At 37.8% G+C, this 22,417-nt stretch overlaps 1 protein-coding gene across 10 annotated transcripts in view; it reads left to right on the top strand.

Annotated features, from left to right (window-relative positions):
* The window catches only part of LCLAT1 (lysocardiolipin acyltransferase 1), a 119,384-nt gene that overhangs the window by 43,210 nt on the left and 53,757 nt on the right, over positions 1-22,417 (top strand). For 9 of the 10 annotated variants that reach the window (XM_075749427.1, XM_075749423.1, XM_075749425.1 and 6 more), the window contains 2 exons: positions 1,079-1,277; positions 13,680-13,826. In XM_075749427.1, coding sequence (XP_075605542.1) covers positions 1,079-1,277; positions 13,680-13,826 — 346 coding nt within the window. The remainder of the gene's footprint in view (positions 1-1,078; positions 1,278-13,679; positions 13,827-22,417) is intronic. The other variant, XM_075749419.1, reaches the window with a different exon arrangement.

Raw genomic sequence — 22,417 nt, 5'->3', positions numbered from 1 at the left:
GCACTCCTCCATACACTCCCCTGCGTGATTTGGGAACGGTCATAGGTCAGAAACCATTTTGAATGGGCAACTTGAATGATGTGAACATGACCAGAGCGTGCTGTTGGGCTCTGTTGTATACAGCTAGTCTGGTTATACGTTTATGGTCCATCTGTCTGGGTTATGAAACCAGGCCCTATCAAATTCACTGTGTAGCTGTTGCCTGCTTTTTCTTTCTGATAAATCACTATGACCTATTATTTATAACCTGACACTTCAGGGCCACATATAGCAGGTAAAGCAAGGAAGATGTTTTATATGTGAACTTCTGGCATCACTGGCTGTTTAGGCAAAATGGAGAAAGCTGTTTGCCCAGCCTCTTGATTCCATCCTTCCAAGTTTGAGGCTTATTCCGTTCTTTGGGACGGCACTTTGTAGATGACTCTCTACCAGCGTTTGCTGGTTGATGCTTTTTGCTAAATGTGGGGTGGCGGCCCAGGCTTCAAGGCAGCACTGTAGAGCTGTACAGACCTAGGTCTGCATCACTGTACTGTGTTCAGGCTTGTTTGGGATTTCTCTCTCTCACCCCTTCTTTCTGTCGTTGGATTCTAGCCATTTTTGCAGGTGGAAGTCCAGCACAAACATGTTGACCATTTGGACCCAAGCAGAAGGCAAGGCAGCTTCTGATGCCTTCCCAGCCCTGACAATATTGAGCAATAGATTATTTGTGCAGCCGGTCTCTCCTTAGATTGCTTACCAAGTTACAATCCATACTGATTCCCTTACTTTTGTTCCTACATGATAGTATTCCGGGAAAAAACAGGGAAAAGTAAGTTTAATGTTGGACATTGATTGTAAAAGAGTGCTTTTTAAGAAGAGTGCTATTTAATTGTTGTTTCCTCTTCCATTAAACAGCTGACTGTTACTGTGAAAAAGCTGACTGCTTTATTAGAAAACAGTCAGAAGTTTGTTTACCAGTGGTAATATGAGTGAATAAGTGAAATGATATAATTCAAACTAATTTTTATTGCTAATGGGCTGATGCTTTTCTTGTGGGAGTAAAGCCATAATATTGAGAGCCATAATATGTTATTTCTAGGCTTTGCTGGAAATGGTGTTTGGTGCCAAGGTGGTTGTCACTGGTGACGGATTTGTTCCTGGAGAAAGGAGTGTCATTATCATGAACCATCGCACACGAATGGACTGGATGTTCCTGTGGAACTGCCTGCTGCGATACAGCTACCTCAGACTTGAAAAAATCTGTCTCAAATCCAGTCTCAAAAGCATTCCAGGATTTGGTAGGTCACTAAACCCTTTAATTTGAAAAGAAAATGTGTTTAAATTCTGCCCAGCACTGTTCATACCCTGTTAAATGACCTAGGTTTAAATTCTATTTCAGTACTTAAAAAAAAACTTGTGTAAAATATGTAGCATATTGAGCAATTAAACCATAAATCTCCTGGAGGACGCCTGGACTACATGCTTAAGCCTTTCTTTTTAAAGGTAGTACATGTACTGCTCTTGCTTACAGGTAAAAACATTTCTACTTCATGTACTGAAAGCATTTTTCAAAATTATGGAAAAAATATTTTGCATCTTTTCAAAGTCTCTTTCAACGCTTTGTTTTTGGTGCTATTTCACCCCACATTGCAAATGCTCTCATCAAGCTTCTTTCTTTATTACAAAATTTATACTATTGGGGAAAAAAAGAAAAAAAAAAAAAAAAGCCCTGTAGGCAATTGCAAAGTTGATGGTTCATTTAATAACCGTAGTTTTAAATTGGACTTGGTTACGCAAAATATGCTCTACAGGGTATGAAATAATCAGTATTTATAGTGATGTAGTCTGGAAACAGATCTGAGTTGCACATACTCAGAGAAATCGTTTGATAGGCCCAAAATTGTCATACAAATGGTTTCTGAATAAATAGGTAGATTTATCTGAAATAAAAGCATCTCTTTGCATTTTATTTATCTCTTAAGATTTATTTGCTGTTTTATACAAAACTAGCTTGGGCAGGATATGCGTCAACTTTATGATGTCGAAGGAGTAACCTTATTTATGGTTCCCTTTTGTCAGGCCATTTATCAGAACAGATAATTTTGGCAGGATTCCATACTGAGAAACTATCATACTGTTGCGCTGTTACTGCATTGTATTGCTGGGCCTTTAGTCCTTTTCAGTAAGAGCTGGAACTAGGTAACATGCTTCCCCCCCCCCCCCCCCCCCCAACAGTCGAACATGAAGGTCAGTTTTACTTGACAAAAGACATCTCAATGTTACAGGAAATGAGCAAAATACATATTCAGATACACGTTTTATCTTCATAATGTAGCAGAGATGTTTTGAAATCTTTGAATCAGCTACATTTGCAAGTTTTTAAAGCAGTGATGGAAGATGGAATCAGGAGTATAGTCCGGAAGATTCATAGGTTTATCTGCAAAAGTAGCATGTATCTTCTTTGTAACAAAGCATTTGTATGTATGCTTGTTAATGCCTTTAATAAAACTGGAAGATCAACTCCAGGAGCTTGGATGTTACATTATGCTTGGGAAAATTTGGTTCCTGAAAGGGTGTTAGGAGTTGTTTAGAGGTTGATTATTTTTATTTTTTTTCCAATTCTCAATTCTGTGCTTAAACTGAGCACATCTAATTGATTTGATGAGTAGGTTCGGGCAGATCGATCTGTGGCAGGTCCATGTTAACAGACCACAATGCCATTTTTGTTCATAGTCTGCCATAGTAGCTTAAGCTGCCAATGAAATTCGGGGCTCATACTCCGCTTTGTGGGCTGTGATGGTAGAGGTGGCACAGGCAGACATTTACTTCTGTTGTTTGTGTTGCAGGATGACAATTTCTGGCAGTAGAGTAGAGTGGGTGCCTGGATCTGTAATGTTATAAACCACTAGTAATATGCCAGATCCCCAAGTACCCTCCACAGTATATGGGCTTTGAGAAATTTGGTTGCAATGTTGTGAGTTATAGCTTACTTTATAGTAAACTGTTAATGTTGTGTTATTAATCACAAGAGAGGAATTCTGCTAAACTACATCATTCAAGCCGTAATTTGATGGCCTAGAATTGTGAATGATCAGCTTCTGCTCTATCATTGTGTATCTAAAAAGAACCCTTAGAAATATGTGTCTCTGTGTTCAGTCAGGCTGAACAGGCTGTTTTGGGTGGTAGATGCTTGCAAAAATAAAGTATTCTCTATAGCCACATGAGTGGGGGAAAGTTGGAAAGTGAGACTCTTGGATTAAATGAAGATTGATGGATGAAGATGAATCCATATGAAGTTTGGTGGGACATTCTCTCTAGAAGAGAGAATGGTGTCTAAAGAGGACAACCCTGAATCTCATCAGTAAGAGTAGAATTTCTCCTGCCTATCTCTTGGCCCGTCTGTGTTATGTGAAGACCTTTAATAGGTGTTTGTCAGATTCTGGTTTTGTTTTTTAAACTGTGTCTTGTTTTTACATAAGTTTTGTTTATTTTATGAGCTTCTAAAAGTGAGAAGATAACTTGGAAATCAGCTGGACAGTTTCAGTGCACTGCATCTGTAATTGATAACTTAGATGTTGATCACTTGAGGTATAATATTTGTGAAAATTTAAACCAGCTACTTTCATCATGTCTTTCAGTTTCATCTTTCCATATATTTATATGAATTAGCTGTACATAGTCAAAAGAATAGGATATGGAAGTATTGATGTGTTGGCTCAATGTAGCTTCTAAGACTTCTTTACCTAATGGTAATCTTGCTTTGAGTTTGAGAACTATTTGAATTAATATATTGTATTGCTTTCAGCATAGTTTTTTCTGATCTTTCAAAGGCTTTTTTTAAACATTTCATTTAAAATTATGTGTAAGATAAGGTCTATAATGCAACCCTTTCATTTCCACCTTTTTGAAAACCTTTTGAGTGTTATGTGTAGCACTTTTGTTGTCATAAGTACTTTCCCATTTGGAGTGTAAAAACAGGTCTATGAGAGATTATACTCATCCAAGTGGTATATACGTAGGTGAAGGGCAAAGCTTGGAATGGAAATAGATCCAGAGTACTTGTCGCCCCCTTTGTAGGTTAAAAGTGTAAAGGTATCAGATTTAATGAGTCTGTATTTACAAGTAGGCCGTTATTTTCTAGTTAATTATAATTAAAATCAGAGGAGTTGGTATTTCAAGGAGATGCATTGAGTCATTCATCTAGTTCTTAAGTTATTAATTCTTTGCATTCCAGTGTATGAAAAAACTTTAAATGGATTAAAGGTGAGCCTTAAAAAAAGAAGCCCAAAGAAAAACAGATGGTCCTTTCTTCCTGGAACTGTAGCTTTGGCTTGATAAATTGTGTGCAGGAAAGTTTTCAAAAAGAGGTATTACATTTCAGTAATCTCAATTTCAGAAACATTCTTGCAGCATTTCAGTACAACTTGCCAGAGTTGGTGTCTCGAGGGAGCACTACTCTGCTGTTGCTGCAGTTTCTCATTTGACATCATCAGCAACTACTGACACATTCTGCAGTGTCAGTTTTCAAGGAGAATTTCTAATGGCATTGACTGTTTCCTGCGTAGTCTGACAAGATAGGACTTCTCTACAGTACTTGTAATATCTATGTACAATTTATATTCTCGCCTATTCTCAATTAATAAGGAATAACATTGGAAGTGATACAGATTGATGCGGTTGTGTTCAGCATGTGCTGTGGAATACATACTGTTTGAGTAGGTACCAAGGAACATACACAGTAGTGTCAGATGACCAGATAATGACCAGAAGTTAGTTGCATCCTTTTAATTTTTTTCTTAATAGCTTCATTTGTAAAAGTCTTGTTGTAATATGAACCAGTAAGACATGACTGGAAATAGAGATGTATTTTAATGATGGACAATTTGTGATTTGCATTGCAGTAATATTTGGATTTTAGTTGTTAAAAGTGCATTGACAGCTACATGAAAAATAAATTAAAATTTGGGTTTAATTTGAGTACTCTCAGCTAAATTGATGGAAAAATGAGAGAAGGTAACCAAAGGGGTTAGTGTCAGTGCATGGCTGCTATCTGAGATGTTAACAATGCTGGTTTTGCTTAATGCAGGTGGAAAAGATAAATAACACTGTAATTTGGTGTACAAATGTCAAGTATGCAGGTGCTGCAGGCACCGTTGACGGACATATCTTGAAAACTTACCATATCTGAAAAGGTTCACTGAGACTGATAAAGCAGGGAATTATAGCTGGAGCAGATTGGGGCAGGAGCAGGTAAGGAGAGGACAAGATGGTGAAGGAAAAAGAGGAGAATAAGCAAAGCTGGGAAACCTGGAATAGTTAGGAGCAGAGAACAGTAACTCTGTCCAGATGTTCATCTCTGTATTCAAGTTATTCTGTGGCTAGTGTTGCTCTTGAAGAGACTGCAAGATGTAGGAGCTTCTTAGTTGTTGTTTTTCACTCGTCTGGTCACTGATGTGTTGTAGCTCTCAAAGGTTCAGGTTAGGTTTGACCCTTGTTGTATTAAGTGCCAAGGGAAAAAAAAAAAAAAAAAGGACTTGTGCTCTATTTCAGCACTGGTCTTAGCCCAAGCAATCTTTTACTGCATGTCAGCTGATCCATTCTAGCTGTCCATGTGTGCAAGCTTCGCCTGAAGCAAATTCAAAGTAACTTGAATCATCTTAGTTTTCAATGAAGCAGGGCAAAACAACTCAAATCATCCTGCCTTTGCCACCGGCTAAGAGCATGCACACCGACAGCTATGATGGATCAGCTACCATGAAGTAAAGTATTGGTGTCGCTAAGCCTAGGAAATTTTAGCACTTAACTCAATTGGAGTGTAGTTAAAGCAGCACGCTGTGGGGAATATGTATGCATTTATATCGGCATGGAAGTGTTTGTGCTGCCACAGCTACTTCCGTGGGTAGGGATAGAAATACTTCATCATAAAGCGTCATTGTTCGGGTGATAGCTGGATTTGTATTCAAGCTCTTATCAATAGAGCATATTGGTTTAAAAAATTAAAAGTGTAACCTACTGAACTTTCTAGTATAGCTCGTAACTCAAGTATCTTTGTTACGTTAAAATAGACTGAAATGAGAGTTTGGAGGGGCTGTGACATTTTGTCTTCTAGCAATTCAATTATGAACTGCCAGACTTAATTACCTTAGAGTTGTTATCCTACGTGATTTTTAAAGTAGAAGTTGAAAAGCATGCAATTGTTATTCTATCAGTTCTTCACAGTGAAGACTCTCTTGAAATTTTAAGTGTGAGGGAAGGATTATACTTTGAAACAAAAATGCAGCTTAGTTTGCCTGTAACTCTGCATGTGGGGTTTTTGTTGTGGGGGAAAAAGACTTAAGTGCCTGTTTCCCAGCTTGGCTCTCCCAGGAAAGGCATAATAAGAATATTTTCAGAAGTATACTGTAGAAGTTCTCCCAACTCTGTCAAGGAAAAAAAAATAATAATACTAGCCTGTATTCCATTAAAACTTTACTTATCCTTTCTATATAATAAGGACTCCAGTTTCTCTCCACCACCTTTGCTTCTCCAAAATGCACATCAAAAGAGTAAGATCAGATGCTAACTTTTCTCATTCTCCCCATTTTATAAACAAGAAGTGATGAAGAGAGTGGTTATTTTGTCCAAGCTCACAGAAAAAGTAACAGCAGAATTAGGATGACGCGTTTTCCCGACTTACGTTCCTTTGCCATTATCGGTACGTATGGAGCATCTGTACGGGACGGCTCATCAGGCTGAGTTACTTTGGCGGTCCTCCCATAAGGAGATGGAGCATCCGAAGAGGATGCAGGCCTACGGAAGAGGTACTGAATTGTAAAATCTCTCACCGTTTCCGACTTGCAGTTAAGATGACACATCCATGGGAGACTCGCGCTGTTTGATAGGGCCTGGTTGTTCTTCCCTGCGATCTAGCAGCCAGAGGTTGTTTTCTTTATGTCTTTGGAGATTCTGGAATGATGTGGGGCTTTTCTCCAGATACATATTGGGCAAGACACATCTTTTATAGTACTTAAGTTTTCATGTGCTGTCTCACTGTATTGATGTATTTTTAAAATGCATTAGAAAAAGCCAGTTTTCAGCCATCCTAGAGATTTAAGCCTTTGCTTTAGTTTTCAGTTATGTTATGTTATTCTGATTTTACACAGTATATCAAATCAAACTTGAAGTGTTATTTTAGGATGAATATTGTAATTCAATGGCTTTAATGTTCCTTAATGGCCTTTATAGCATTTTAGCATAAAGATTTTGTATAAGTACCACTAATACAATGGTAGAGTTAATCATCTGATTGTCCATATCCTATAAAAATGGCATAGCTTAGGAAATACAATGAATATTTGACTATGAACTGTCCAAATAGCATCTTTCTGATCCATGATTAAAGGATTGAATATTGAAAGAATACTTTCCAAGAGCATGGCATACCTCTGGGTACTTTATATACATATATATCCTGCTATGACTGTAATGATTTTTTGCTACATACTTTCACACTTTTTTTGGTGTATATTGGCTGAGACACACCAATTCTTCAATGGCATATCCTTTCTAGAGGGCTTCACAATTAAATTTTTGCAGCTAAGACATAGGCAACTGTATCTGGCCAGCTTTTTGACAACATTGTTTTTGCCCTGACAAGTAAATCTTGTACTATAAATATTGTTTCAAGAAGTTTCTAATTGTATTATAAATAAACAATAAGCTAAAGCTGAGGTTTCTACTGGCCTATACTGTATTCTCCCACAAAAGAATGAAGTAGGGCAAAGGAAATACAGAAAGTGTTAATATTTGAATGTGACTTAAATATAAAATTTAGAATATTTTGATACTGAAAAAAATGCATGAGAACTGTGGGGGAAATCAAAGGTAAAACTGATCAGAGCAAAACCAGAATATTTTTCTTTTTTTCAGTTACCTTAAAATTCTGTGTTTCTAACAGTGCTGTTTGTTCATGTAAGTTTGTTTTTTAGTAAGAAAAAAGGTTTAGGCTTCAAATACATTGGAAGAGATGATATTCTGTTCAAGTAAAAAGACTGTGGTATATACATGTATGAAAAATATCATCTGAACATGACTGTAAAAATAATTTTAAAACAGATGTAGATTAATGTTCAGAGTCTGATAGGGCAAGGCAATAGTGAAAGCATACCTGTGTTTAAATAGACACTTTACAAATAGATTGAATCAAATGAATAAATAGACTGAATCAGATGTTTCAGTATAAAATTGGGAGTGCTACTGTGAATCTATATTTGTGAATTTTATCTCTAGCTTTGTAATTTGCTCAAAGAATTCACCAAATCAGATGGTAGTTGTTCATTTCATTGTACTCCCATTAACTACATTATTGGAGATGAGCATGATTCAAAAAAAACTTGCTGGGAGCAGAGATTCTGCATTACAAGATTACTTCAAGAAGCATTTTTTATTTATTTTCTTAGTTTGTGCACTCAAACCATTACATTAAATTTAAAAAATCTTTTAATTTTTTAATTTGCTTTGGGTTATTAGATCTAAAACTATCTAGAAAAAACAGTAAAATGGCTGATTCTAATTGAATTTGCAGAAATCTGTTTAGCAGTCTATACAAATGAAAACTTAACCATATATACATAGTGACTTTAAGCCCTGGCTTCCTGTGTGATTTTCTGTGGACTAACATCATTTTAATACCTACCCATCTTTAACATAAGGAACATTCAGAATTGCGTGATTGTTGCCTGGTGGATATTTTATGCAGCAAAACACTTGGAATAACAAACTGTTAATGGGCACAATGTATTTGTATACGGTGGGATCATGCACTTCCGAGTGACTTCCCTTATTAAGCCTAGACGTCTGGTTCACTGTTGCCTCAAAAGCCCTGATCGGGACCAGATCCCTGCTGAACACAGGCACGCTAAGTAACGCTTTTATTTTGGACCAAGAGAATTTTTGATATGAAAAACAAGTGAATAACATGGTGAAAGAAAAGAGGGAAGACGTGTGAATATAAGAAGGAAGTCCCGTAGTTAGGCATTCTACTTTCCTACATTTGAATCATTTATTGAACTTGTTTGTGGGGGGCTTAGTATTATTAGCTATTGCATTTCTGTAGGAAATACATAGATACCATTTTCTTGATGTGTGTATGTTTGCTTTCAATATCAGCCATGATATTCCTCCTACAGAGACATTACATTTTTGGGGATATCTAATTTCTGAGATGCATACATAAAACTGTGATACGAAACCAAAGACTTTTTTTTGCACAACTCACCTCTTTTCCTCTTTTGTTCATTGCCACCTCCATCCCTAGTATTCTACTTACTCCCAAATTACCTTTACAATGAAAACACATGTAAGAAATTTAAACTTCAAGTGTTATTTTCTTTTAAAAGATTTTGCAGTGGGGAAAACAGAAGTGCAGGGTCTTAGAATTTAAAAAGATTTATACTTGCAACTAGCATTTCTAATACAATGCTGCAAATTCTCAACCTGCATAAGCTATAATTTGCTTTATCCCCAAGGCAATAAGGAAATTCTTAGGTACAGTACATTTCACTAGTTCAATAGCAGGCTTTCCTTTTGTGTAGCTTTTTTCTGTGTAGAATTATGTCCTGATAAAGCCTTATTGAAGTGTGAATACATATAATTAGTGTGTATGCATTACTTGAGATTTGAAGCTGCCCTTTTTTATTTTTTCAGCTCCGAAAAGTTGATTTGAAGGTCAGTGTGGCTAGCTGCTCTACTTAGTAGGTTTTTGTGCTGTTGTTTTGCAGTTTTGATCAAGAACTATGTGGTGTGATGCTTTTTGTATACTTTTCTGATAACTAACATTGCTCGGAAATGTCATCTTTTACAAGAAGACTGTTTTTAGCAAAGAGGTGGAGTTGCATTGTTACCATTTCTTCAGCTTCGCTGTTTCTCTGCTGTGCTTTTGTAACTGATGGCTTCTCAAGAATCTGCAGATCAAAAGACAACCGTTTTTCCCCAGTCAAGTAAATGCTGCCTTTGCTAGGAAAATTCCTGTTGCCTGGGAGCTTTTAGAAGATCAAAAACATTGTGCAAAAGGGCAAAATATAATTACTTTACTTGGACAATATGTTGACCTAAACTTAACAATAATTAGCTGAACAGCATGTCTCACTGCAGGCTGCACATGAGAAGGTATTTCCTTCTGCTGCTCGCTCGTAAATCCTGCTGATTAGCAAAACCTGTCATTTTGCCCATTGCTTTACTGAATTACACTTGTTTCTCTCTGCATTCCCATTTGGATCCCACGTCGTGCCTCGGACTTGTTACGTGTTTATTTTTCCAGCAGCACAATGCAGACACGCTGTGGAATGGAAATCAAAGCGAGAGCTGCTCTTGCCTTTGTTCGAAGGCGTGTGTCTGCAAGCCGGTGACACGTTTCCTCTCCCGCTTGAATCTGGTGGGACGGGGAGACGTGTAAACAGCAGGCGTTCCTCCCCATCAGTGTATGGACCAGGGTTTTGGCTGAAAGCGGTAACTCATGCTTTTGTTGCCTTTCACTGGAGGCCTTAAAGCTTGAGCAAAAGTGGAAGATTCTTCCGCTGTCATGGATGGTAAAATAGTCTGGCGCAGTGTGCTGTGATGGAGTAAGTGGAGAGGAAAACCTAGGTCCTTTACTATTAGTCATCTGACTGTCAGATAATCTGCTCTTATTTGAGCAGTCAGGACTGTTTTATCTAAGTAGATATACACTTGAAGATGGAAAAATTCTTCCAGAACACTGGATGTTATCTATTGGAAATGTTAGAAAAATCAAACTTCTTTTTTATTTTAAAAACTGGATGCCTCCCAACTCCCTTCCCTCTTTTTCTTTCTTCCTCCTCCCTGACACCCCGCTGTCATTATGTTACTGCCTCTGTTTAACTTGATGTTCACAGTGCTGTTAAAGAATGATTGCTAGAAAGAGTTTATATGCAAGTTTCCATATAATTTAAAGCCTTGTGCTGCATGGAGATAGGTAAAGGAGAGGGTGGGATCTGGCAGTGAGGTTTTTTTCCATGCTCCCTCTGTTACAGACCAAAATCATTCTTCCTAAGGAGCTGCTGACCTGGGAAAGTATCAGCAGGCTTCCCAAGTGAGCATTTATTTTGCTTCTCGTTTCCTTTCTTTCTGCCTACGGACTCTGCTGCAATGAGAACACAAGGACTGAATAATTTAGGCCTCATGTGTGATACCACCCAATAAAATGGTTTAGCACAGTACAGTTTTTTGCATAAACTAATTTAGGCATAGTGTCTAGGGTACATAAAACTTACGTAAGGTTTGGGCTGGGAGGTAAGAATGATTGGAAAATGCCACAACCATGGCACAACTTCTTAATCTCTATGTATTTTTCCACTCTATCCCATGGAGCATCTGCTTCCTCAGAGTTGTAAATGGTATGGTACAAGGCATCTCTTTTTCTGCTTACAGGGCTTTTTTCCTTTGTTTGTGTCCTTTTTTATGAATTTGATTTCAGATGAAGTATCATAGAATATTTCAAGTTGGAAGGGACCCATAAGGAAACATCAAGTCCAGCTCCCTGCTCCTCGCAGGACTACCTAAAACTAAACCACATGACTAACAGCATTGTCCAGATGCTCCTTGAACTCTGACAGGCTTGGTGCTGTGACCACTTCCCTGGGGAGCCTGTTTCACTGACTGACCATCAGCGAAGAACCTTTTCCTAATGTCCAGTCTGAACTTCCCCTGAAGCAGCTTCATCCCATTTCCATGTATCTTTTAGAGGAACCGAATGCTCTGTTAATAAAGCTGTACTGATACTTCTTGACACTGCAGATGTGGGAATGTAATATGTGCATAGATACACACACAATGTTGTGGTCAAAGTTTAGTGTTGTTTACAGAGGGTTTTAACAAGCACAGTGTGCAAATTTGAAAAGGTGCTGAGATTGCTTTCTGAGCATTTCTTAATTCATACAGCTACTTCCAGTATTCAGTTATCTGGGTATCATTCATTATCTGAATATCTGAGACTCTTTTAGGTTCAGATTGCAGAAAGCATGTTAGTTACACGTGCTCCATCTGTTTAGTTGATTTAAAAAATAAAAAGTATCTACCCCAACATACAGGTTGCAAATCTTTAACAATACAATTAATGTTCCTATCCAAAACAGAAGACATTATGCAGCTTGGTTAATAGATCATCCAGGCTGACTGACTTATGAAGTCGATTTAGAAATTGGTGACTTTAAGTGATTTTCTAGCATATGCTCCTTGTAAGATATATTGCCGTGAACAGAATAGAAATGAATCCCTGTAAAGAGGAGCTGAAATAAAGTGCTAGAATAACATGCTGTAAGTCACCAGCAAAGGAAGAACAGACTTTGAGAACTGTGGTGAGCAAAGAGGAGAATGGCAAGCTGTGATGTTTTCTCTTTGATGTGGAATATCTGTCTGCAGGTTTTCTGATGAGATACGAGCTAGCCAAGTACGATGATAAGGCAATGTCATGCTCCTGAGCCCTGTTTAGGAAGGGAGCATCATGGGCACGTGGTGGAACCGGGGCCCTGATTTTTCATCCTGCTGTCTGAACTAGTGGACGGAACTTCTAATATTATGTGATATATATTGTATAGGAAATCGTGCCAAAAAAGCAAAGAGTGTTTATCGAAAGTAATGGTGTGTGACCCCTGAGCTGCAGGCTCAGCAACAGTTTCATTTATTTAACTGCATTACATTGCCAGTTTGATGTCAGGCTGTAAATCTTCACAGTTATCCTGTGTATTAATACAAACAAATGGATATATAGCAAATCTTTCTATAATCAAGTGTAAAGAACAACTTTGTGTGTTTTTTCTATTAGTAATGAAAACTACGAGAACATATCTATTGCTTTGGCTTTGTTATATATATGTTCTGTACAACGCGCATGGTTAACATGCTCTACTAAGGGCTACTGTATGTAATGCATCTTTCTTTTATCTTGCAGTGCATCGCTGAGATGTTAGTCCATAGGGGCAGTGCCTTCCCTTGAGCAAATCAGCATTGCAGTGATTCAGGACATTATAGTGAGGGTCATGGTTTTAAATACTTCACCTCATTGAATTGTTTAGGTTGGGAAAGGCCTTTTAAGAAAATCGAGTCCAACCGTTAACCTGGCACTGCCAAGTCCACCGCTAAACACGTCCCTGAGCACCACATCTACACGTCTTTTACACACCTCCAGGGATGGTGACTCCACCACTTCCCTGGGCAGCCTATTCCAATGCTTGGCAAACCTTTCGGTGAAGAAATTTTTCCTAATATCCAATCTAAACCTCCCCTGGTGCAACTTGAGGCTGTTTCCTCTTGTCCTATTGCTTGTTACTTGGGGAAAGAGACCAACACCCACCTGGCTACAACCTCCTTTCATGACAGCGTTGACCCTATTCTTGCTTTCTGCAAAGCTTTTCTAACTCTTGTAACTTGAGTTTTGCAAAACTGTAGCCATTTCAAATTTACTTAGATTTATTTATTTAGATTATGCATTCTTTTGCTTCTTATGCAAAACTCCTTTCACAAGGTAACTAAGTGCTCTTAATCAGAGGTGAGGACGGGTGGGCAGTAAATAAAATGTTGTGTCTAAAACAATTTCTAAAATATTTTGGAACAACAGACACTGTGGAAGTATCAGAATGAGATGTTACTAAAGGTGGTGGTTTGGTTTTTTGTTGTGTTTTTGTTGTTTGTTTTTTTTCAAACTTTAGGCTGGGCGATGCAGGTTGCTGCCTTTGTTTTCATTCAGAGAAAGTGGGAAGATGACAAGAGTCACTTTGAAAAAATGCTGGATTATTTCTGTGACATTCGTGAACCACTACAACTCCTCATCTTTCCGGAAGGAACTGATCTCACAGGTAGGCTGCATTTGTCATCTTCTCGGGGAATGTTCAACGTGGAAATTCTTTGTTGTTCATGGACATACTTTACAAAAAAATCAAGGCAGGAGCAAGACAAGACTTGGGTTCTCATGGACAGTAGAAATTATAGTTGATGATTATATTTCCTGATTCATTTGAGAGGCACAAACGTAGTTCCACTTGGAGGCTTTGCCAGTCTCTCTGAAATAACCATTACATTTCAAAGCATCTGATGATTGAAATGGCTTGATATTGGTCAGTACTGTATGTACATTGCATTAGCAAAAGTAGGTTTGAAGACCTGAAATAAATCACGTGCATGTTCCCATTTTCTGTATTACTGGGGCAAGCAGTCCAAAATCGTTTCAGACCTATGGAAGAGTGATTGAAGAGGAGAACTAATGATTCTATTAGATTTCTTGCCTAATGTTTTAAGAGGAGAAAATGGAGGTACTTGTTCCTTAGGCCATGTAAACAGTCTGTATCTGCATCTGTAAGAAAAATGTCTTCCTAAAACAATTGTTGATGTTATCATAAGAGTAAATTTAATGAGTTACATCCTGTAGCATTAATTATTAATAAAATATTTACCTTAATACAGGTATCTCATGGCATCAGTAGCAAGCTGCTAACCAGTGTTGAGGACAACTCAATTGTGAATAAAAGAAAACATTGTATGAATGTTCTGTGGTTCTTCATGCCCATAGCATGATTTCATAAGCATCATCTTTAAGTAGAAAATCAATTACAATTAAACTTCTACCTTTAGTTTACTTAAAAGATTCTTTTCCATTGCAGATATTCTAAAATCATACTTTATTGCAATGTCAGATCAGTTAAGTACTATACACAGTCTAAAAATAACGAACATATATTGCTATTTTTTTCTTGTGTCTTCCCAATATCCTTAAAATTGGGTATGCATAGTATTCAGATGCTACCATGCTGTAGGGAACTGTCATCACTTGATCAGCCTTCCTAAAAGAGGATAAATTCATTATACATTCTTGGACTGCTTCACATATCATCTCTTGCTGAGTTAGTTATTTTGTATCTAAAATTAGGAAGAAGGATGGAAATTACTCCACTTTAATATTTTTTTCCTTTGAATTTATGAACAACTGTCCCCTCTTAGCTCTGAATTATGACATGAAATCTTAATCTTATTCATGGAGTCAGGACAGTCTTCCTCAGGTCACTCACACTCTCTTTCTGAACAGATGTTTCCATCTCAAGATGATTGAAAGAATTGGATTGTTAGTAATTTATTCCATAAATTATGTATACCTTCTAATCTCTCCCAATATTCCTCAGAGACAACAGATTTTAAAGAACTGAAGAAGTTTTGTAGTGCAGTTTTTAAAAAAAAAAAAAAAAAAAAATTAGCTGAAGGCCGAGGCAGCTGCCATGTGTTAACACTTGTGCTGCGGAGCCCCAAAGGCTCCCACCCAAATGTGGAGCTGCTTAAGGAAACGCAGAGTTTTCTTTCCACTGTTGTAACTGATATAAATGACTTAAACTAAATTTAAGTATATGCTGTTGATGCCATCCATTGAGAAATTCATGCAGACAAGATTCTTCACATTAAAAAATTCTCTAATTAGATTTCTGAACACAGATTTTTGACAGATTTTTTGTAAGGTTTTTTTTGTTTTCCTTCCTCATACATCTGTAACGTACTCTTTAACCTTGCGGTGTCAAATGGCTATCTGCACTAACTGTGCTGCTGTTCTGGAGTCTATTTAAGCCACCACAGATGGGTGGTGATAGTTTCCCCCTAATTTTTTGAGCCAGCCCAGGGAGGAAGCAGTGCAGTGGGAAGGACGGAGCGATGGGCAGGGAAGACGATAGGGCACTGCTTCCTTGGGCAGCCGTGCTGGCTTCTGACGTGTTAAACTGTCTGGTGTTTACCACTCTAACTTTCCATCAGTAACGAATGCCACCTTGATATTATATTTGTGCATAATAAGATATATAGAGACAGGCAAAACCCTGGGGCTTTTTCTGTGAGAGTAAATAGCTATCCCTATCTAATTGTCTTCACAGGAAACATTAGCTCATATATTTTAAAATATTATAGGAGACAGGGCAAAATCCCTTGACAAGCTAATCCTGACCAAGCAATAAGTTTATGCCATATGAGAATGATAGAACACAATAATGTAATTTGTGTAACACTTTGAAAAATGATTTTCAGAAAACTGTTATATTATCAACATTCTAGGACCTATTGCAACCTCATCTTTTAGAATAAGAAATAAACCACGGTTTATGTTCTGAATGGTTGCTCAATATCCTATCTATTTTGCAAAAATAGAGGCAATGGCTTTTGTTTCCAGACCAAATTCCGAAACTGCTAATTCTGAAACAAAATTCTTCTGGTGATTAAAATGAAAAATAACATTTTACAGGTACTTCACTGAAAAGCAGAATTGCTGTGCAGCTCTGTACTACTATCTTTTTTTATCCTCTCAGTGGCCACATGACAATGATAGATTTACTGCTTTTTATAAGAAATTGTATAATGTTTTCAGATTTTTGAGAATGAAAGATTTCAAAGAAATGTAAAGTATGACTGTATGTATACGTGGGCTGCTACCTGACCTTATGTTGGTGAAGTACTTTGCAGTGGAATATGCTATGTAAATAAATTTAAAAAAATAGTAACGTCATGAACCCTGAACAATGTATTTGCAGACTGGATGTGTAGGGTCTGAGGTAATAATTATATACTTATTTCTGATAGGTTGGTCATCTTTTCCCTCTGGAGTACTTCAAGGTTAAAGCTAAGTGCATCAAAGGTATTTTATTGTAATTGTTTAAAAAGAAGCCCATAGTAGATAACCATATAGCCAGACTTTCTGAAGCCCTGAAGAAAACAAAGCAACCATCTGTCTAGCGCTTCTGGAAAGCTGGAACACAACCCACCATTTTGCTTGTTCTTTTGTTTTTCTTGATGTTCCTTACAAGACTCTTTGTAGTAACTCTTCAGAAAGCAATAACAAAAAAAAAAGTTGCTGTATTGCTCTGCATCTGTTAAAGCTTCATTTCATATGGATTTGTGTCCACATCCCTATACGTGGTCTCTTCTTCACTCCAACTTACCCTTTTTCCTTGTGTTTCCTTCCATGTGACATTTCCTCCACGAATCTCTTGCTCTGTTTCAACAAGAGGCATTGTGTGCTGTGGCTCATCCTCACCAATACTTGCGTTAACCGATGGACCGCTGCATGCTGTGTTGAAAGCCCTGACGGACTAAATATCCATGGAGCCTGCCCTGGCTTTTCCTGTTATTAAGATCTCTACTCTCGGAGGCTCCCCTTTGCTCAGCCGCTGGTTTTTCTAAAACTCCTGTGGGGCTTAATTATCTTTGAACCTCTTGTCTCTGTCAAACTTTGTTTGCAGGTGGCAATAGCCTCAAAAGTTAAGGGGAACAGATGGACAGAGTGTGATTGCACAGACCTCTTTTCCTTGAGGAACAGCTCTAAAACAAGTAGGAAAGCTTGCTAGAGCTCACGTTTTGGCAGGAATGTTGTGATGTGGATCACATACAATATTCTGTCTAGAAGGTAACAATGAACTGCAGTTGAATTTATAACTCTTCTAGTAAATGTGATGTACTTTGGTAATACAAAAGAATATTCTTCAAAAGCACTGACAGAGGTTGATTTAACAGGTAATAGTTTGAAAGGAGCACAAATAAGAACAATTGCTTAACTTTTTCTTAAAATATTAGCTGTTGTCCTGGTTTTTGGCTGGGGTAGAGTTAATTTTCACAAGAAGCTGGGACGGGACACAGCCAGGGCAGCTGACCCAAACTAGCCAAAGGGGTATTCCATACCATATGATGTCGTGCTCCAGATATTGGGGGGGGGGGGGCAGTGTCTGGCCAGAGAGGAGGGGTCGCTGCTTGGGAACAGACTGGGCATTGGGTATTGGGTGGTGAGCAAATGGCGTTGTGTATCACCTGCTTTCTATTTTCTTTTGAAAGTACTGTTGTTGTTTGGCTTTACTCTCCCTTTGCTGTCCCATTAAACTGTCCTTATCCCAACCTACGCATTTTACCTTTTTCTTCTGATTCTCCTCCCCATCCTACTGCCCAAGGGAAGAGTGAGCGAGCAGCCATGTGATGCTCAGCTGCGGGCTGGGGCTAAAGCATGACAACTGCAAGCCAATGTAGCTTTTGTGCTTTCTATGCAAACCTCTAACAGATAAATGAGGATTTTTAAATTTTTTTTTTAATTTTTAAAAGGGAGATTTTTGGAGTACTTGTTTATTCTTTCACTGTCTGGTGGCAATATCATTTGAGAGTACCTGAAGTCATAGAAGTGCATGCATGCTTTTATCGCAAGTCAGATTAAAGGAGAAGGCAGTACTTAGTATTCAAATTTCAGTGCACTAGTACTAGCAAAATAAAAAAGAAATAGTTGAGATATGATCAGAAATAGTTACATTGAAGATGTCAGAATCAGCTTTCCAGGAGGATGATGAGGGAAACTTAGCGTTCTTTTGGGTGACATCCAGGAAAACACATCACCCTGGACAGTGTTGAATCTGTAAAAGGATGTGAGCTTGTTTGTTTGAGAGAAGCTAATATTGCATATGTATTTCACAGGGAGCACAGATTTAGCTTTTCATTGGGTACAAGTCTTGGAGTTTTAGTTCCAAATATTCATGCAAATGCAGCTTGTTGCTGCATTATGGCTATCATCAAAGTCAATTTTAGAGATTTTTGTTTAAATTCAAAACTAGCTCACAAATTAAAAATACAATTTTACTTGAAAAAAATTTGTTCGTTCTATCCTCTGGTTTTCAGGGGCAAAAGCAATTTAACTTCTTAAAAATATGTAACTCAAAAATGAAGAAAATGTGCTAGCATAACTTCTTCCTCCAATTACTTTAAATGAAATTCTGAAGTGTGATGCTTCTAGGAAGTTCTGACTTTCTCAGCTTTTCCAGTAATTTACAAATGTGATAAATGGGATTTGTCCACATAATTTTGAGATAAATGGGAAAAAATGTAATCAAGTGATGTACCAAAGGCAGCACAGGAGCAAAAAAAAATACACCTAATAGGAATGACGAGCAGAAACTGTGGGGGTAGATTTACTTTCGCTTAAATACAGTGTAAGAAAGAAAATACTTGTTTCTAGAAAGCAACACTTTCCCATATTTTTCAGAGAAAATGAGCAGGAGGGGACATTACCCTTAGCCAAATGGTATGAGGGACCTTTTGGGATTGAGGAGACCCAAAGTGCTGCTTTATACAGTTTGTGTTGGTTGGAAGAAAAGAAGTGAACATATGTTTCCTCTTTTTAAGGAAGTGTTTTCACTATCAAGTTTACAAAAGTATCTTTCACTTTTATTCTTTCACCTGTGAATGTTATAATCCAGACTATAGAATGATGAAGCATCGGCATAAGTTTTGCAGTGCTGACAGTGTAGTGTTGTCTATTGATTAAGGGGTTTTTAAAGAGGTGTTTGTTGTGCAAATTCCCTTAGGTTGGAGAGGATGTAAAAATGGGGGTTTAGTTTCCTGGATGAGTTTTCTAACCTCTAGGTTTCATACAATGGGGAACATCACACTTTCTGCCTTGTGTTGAATCCAGCGCTGAGCAGGAGACTTGCTCTGAATTTCCCCCAGAGGGTTTGGGCACAGGTGTCTCGCACAGGGATCCCAAAGAGCCGTAGGCACCAAGGAGCTTACATCGGATAAGGTGGCAGTGAGTGCATTCATTCATCAGTAACAGCAGAGTAAGAGACTGTTTTCTTCAAATGCTGAGAGGAGCAGGAGAGGGAGGAAGGGCGTTATTTTTACTTTTCAGTAGAGTGAAGGCATATCCTACCCTTGCTTTCGGGATAGCATCAAAACCCTTTGACCTTCCTGACTTGCTGTAATAAATACTGTTTAAAGCACAAAGACCTGTGGCTTAATAGTTATTAGGAAGGGAAGAGGGAGATGGTTTTTCCAGATGACAATGATCATTGCATTAGCTGGGAGCGTTATTCTAGTTCTAAAATCCCATTACACTAGGGTCATGCAAAAGGGGAAGGGAACAATCTCTGTTATATAAAACTTACAGTCAAGAGGCAAGGCAGGGATACAAATATCAGGAAATAGCTGCACGGTGTTGGCCGGTGTGCCAATGTCCAGCTGTTCACATGTTTTTAGAAAGGCATTGTAGTAAAGGGGAATTGGGAAGATGATTTGCAGATGTTTACAGGGAGTTCTTTTCAAGTGCAGGGAAGTGCACAAAGAGGTTTGAAGATGATTACTTCAAGGCAATGGGCAGTGGAGGCCCCGAACATATTTTTTTTTTTTTTTTTTTTTTTTTTTTTTGCAGCATCGATTAGGTCTCACTCAGAAAATGAAACTGCCCATTTACTCTTTGGTTTTCCTGCGGTGCAAGTAGGAGTGTTTTGCAAACACAACAGATTCATTTTCATGCTCCCTCTGAAACAAAGTGCTACTGAGCAGGCATATGGAGAGGGTTTTCTCAGTGCTCATTAACTGTGTGCAGTTTGAGATGCTTAAGACTTAAATTCAATTTTTTTAGACTGCTTAGCTTGATGTAGACTTATATGGCGTTTGTGTCTCAAAGCTTCAATTGACTTGATTTGCAGATGGCAAATGTTCCAAAGTGAAACGCAAACTTGGATATGCAGAAAATGAAGATACTTCTGTCCTTTGGAGGAAACAATACATTAGCTTAAAATCTTTGTGATAAATTAATATAAAGCATTTTACGTGAATTGCCACAGTATGTGGAAAGGAGCTCTTGACTTGTATACTTTCTATAGGAACGTTCTTGATGATCAATGTTGTTTCTTAGAAAATAAAAAGTTTAAGTTGTTGAGCTAGTAGTGCAATACAGTTACGTCCAAGAGGTAGAATTTGGCTTTTCAGAGGAGCATTTAATAATTACCAGATTACTCTTGCCTTTGCCATTCCAAGTCTTGCTCATGACTGTACAAGTTTTGCTGTCACAGAGGTAGAGGTCTTAAAGGCAAGTTCCCTTCGCTGATTCAGAATAGTCTGTTTCAACACTGAATGGAGTAGTAGTGGAGCGGACAAAAATAGATACTCTGATCATGTGGTTAAAGACATAATGCATATGTCCAAGGAAAGATAAATTTAAGTTACGTGGCCAAGTGTAATTTTAGTATTTCACACTTTCTGTAATTTTAGCAAAGCTTTTTGAAGTTGTCATATTTTCAAGTATTTGTACATTTTGGCAATTTAGCAAGAATTAAATCTCTGGATTGTCTTTGCTGAATCACTTGCTTGGCTACTGTGCAACAGTTTTCCTTTCCTCCAAATCCCATGGTCAGGAAATCTGTGCACAAAATCTTAAGGGTTTCACGTATGAAAAGCAGTACTCCTATGCCTGGAAACAATAGGTCACAGGGTAAAAATACTCAGTATACTGATACGCTGTAGCATTTATTAGTAGATAAATGGTCCTTTAGGAGGGACACTCACATTTTTTGTTGAACAAAGAATTTGTGTAATTTAGGCAAAAAAGAAAGATGCAGGCAAGTGGCATTACTTGCATTAACGCAAGTTGCATTGCTGTGTTACTGTCGATTTGTCCACTTGTGCTGTTTCTTTACAGGAAAAACAGTGATGATTGTAAGGGAAAGGCCTTACCTATAAGTATCAATTCTGTTAAATTATTAAGCAGCAATATGTTTTTCATTACTTAACCTTAACAGAGATGGAAGATAAACTATAGAGACTTAGAAAAAGAGCTGTTTCTACTTGAAAAAGATGATATATTGCTTAGGCAATGATTTGTTCCATAGATCTGTTACTGGGATTTTGTCTTTTAAAACACCTATAAAACTGTATAAATATGAGTTATTTAATAAGGTATTTGATCAAATTGATTTATTCCATATTGCCAAGGGAACATCGCACGTGTCTGTTGCCTTTTGGCCCCAGGGGAGGTACAGCAGTACCCACAACGAAGGAGTAAATGTAGCTAACAAAGTTCGTTTGGCTGCTGAGGCTGCTTGGAAGAGGCTCCTGCGCGTCACTAGAGAACAAATTACTTTTCCTCTCCGCTCATCTTCAGAAGTTTTCACTTTAGCGTCTGTGTCTTCCTTGCTTAGTGGTCTCTGGCGACTGGCTCCGAAAAGCCTTTGTTTGGTTTGCTTGTCAGAGACTTCTTTTTGCCAGATGTTCGAGACACATTTGTTACGCTGTTTAACCACGGCTGATTTCTAGATGCTTTGTGCGTACTCTGCATACAGTAGCAAGCGTGTGCTGCGACACTAAGGTAGTTGGTCAAAAAACTGAAATAGTGTGAGTGTGCAGCATGGGTTGATGAATAAAACATGTCAAGTTTAGAATGAAGGTGTAAAATACCATTTTAATGTACTAGATTACTGTTTTCCCTCATTTAAGGTTTTCTTTCTGAAATAAGTTTAATGTGGTTAGACATCGACCTCAAGGTATTTCTGTACATAATATCAAACGTACTTTACTATACATTGTGCCTTTTGAGTTTAAAACCAAAAATATGAGCCAATTAACACGTTTTACTGTAAAATGGGTATTGAAGTATACAGAGAACTATTAACAG

Source organism: Balearica regulorum, chromosome 3, assembly GCF_011004875.1.
Source record: "Balearica regulorum gibbericeps isolate bBalReg1 chromosome 3, bBalReg1.pri, whole genome shotgun sequence".
Taxonomy (NCBI): Eukaryota; Metazoa; Chordata; class Aves; order Gruiformes; family Gruidae; genus Balearica; species Balearica regulorum.
The sequence above is the reverse complement of the archived record's forward strand: the minus strand, read 5'-3'. Positions and strand labels throughout refer to the sequence as shown.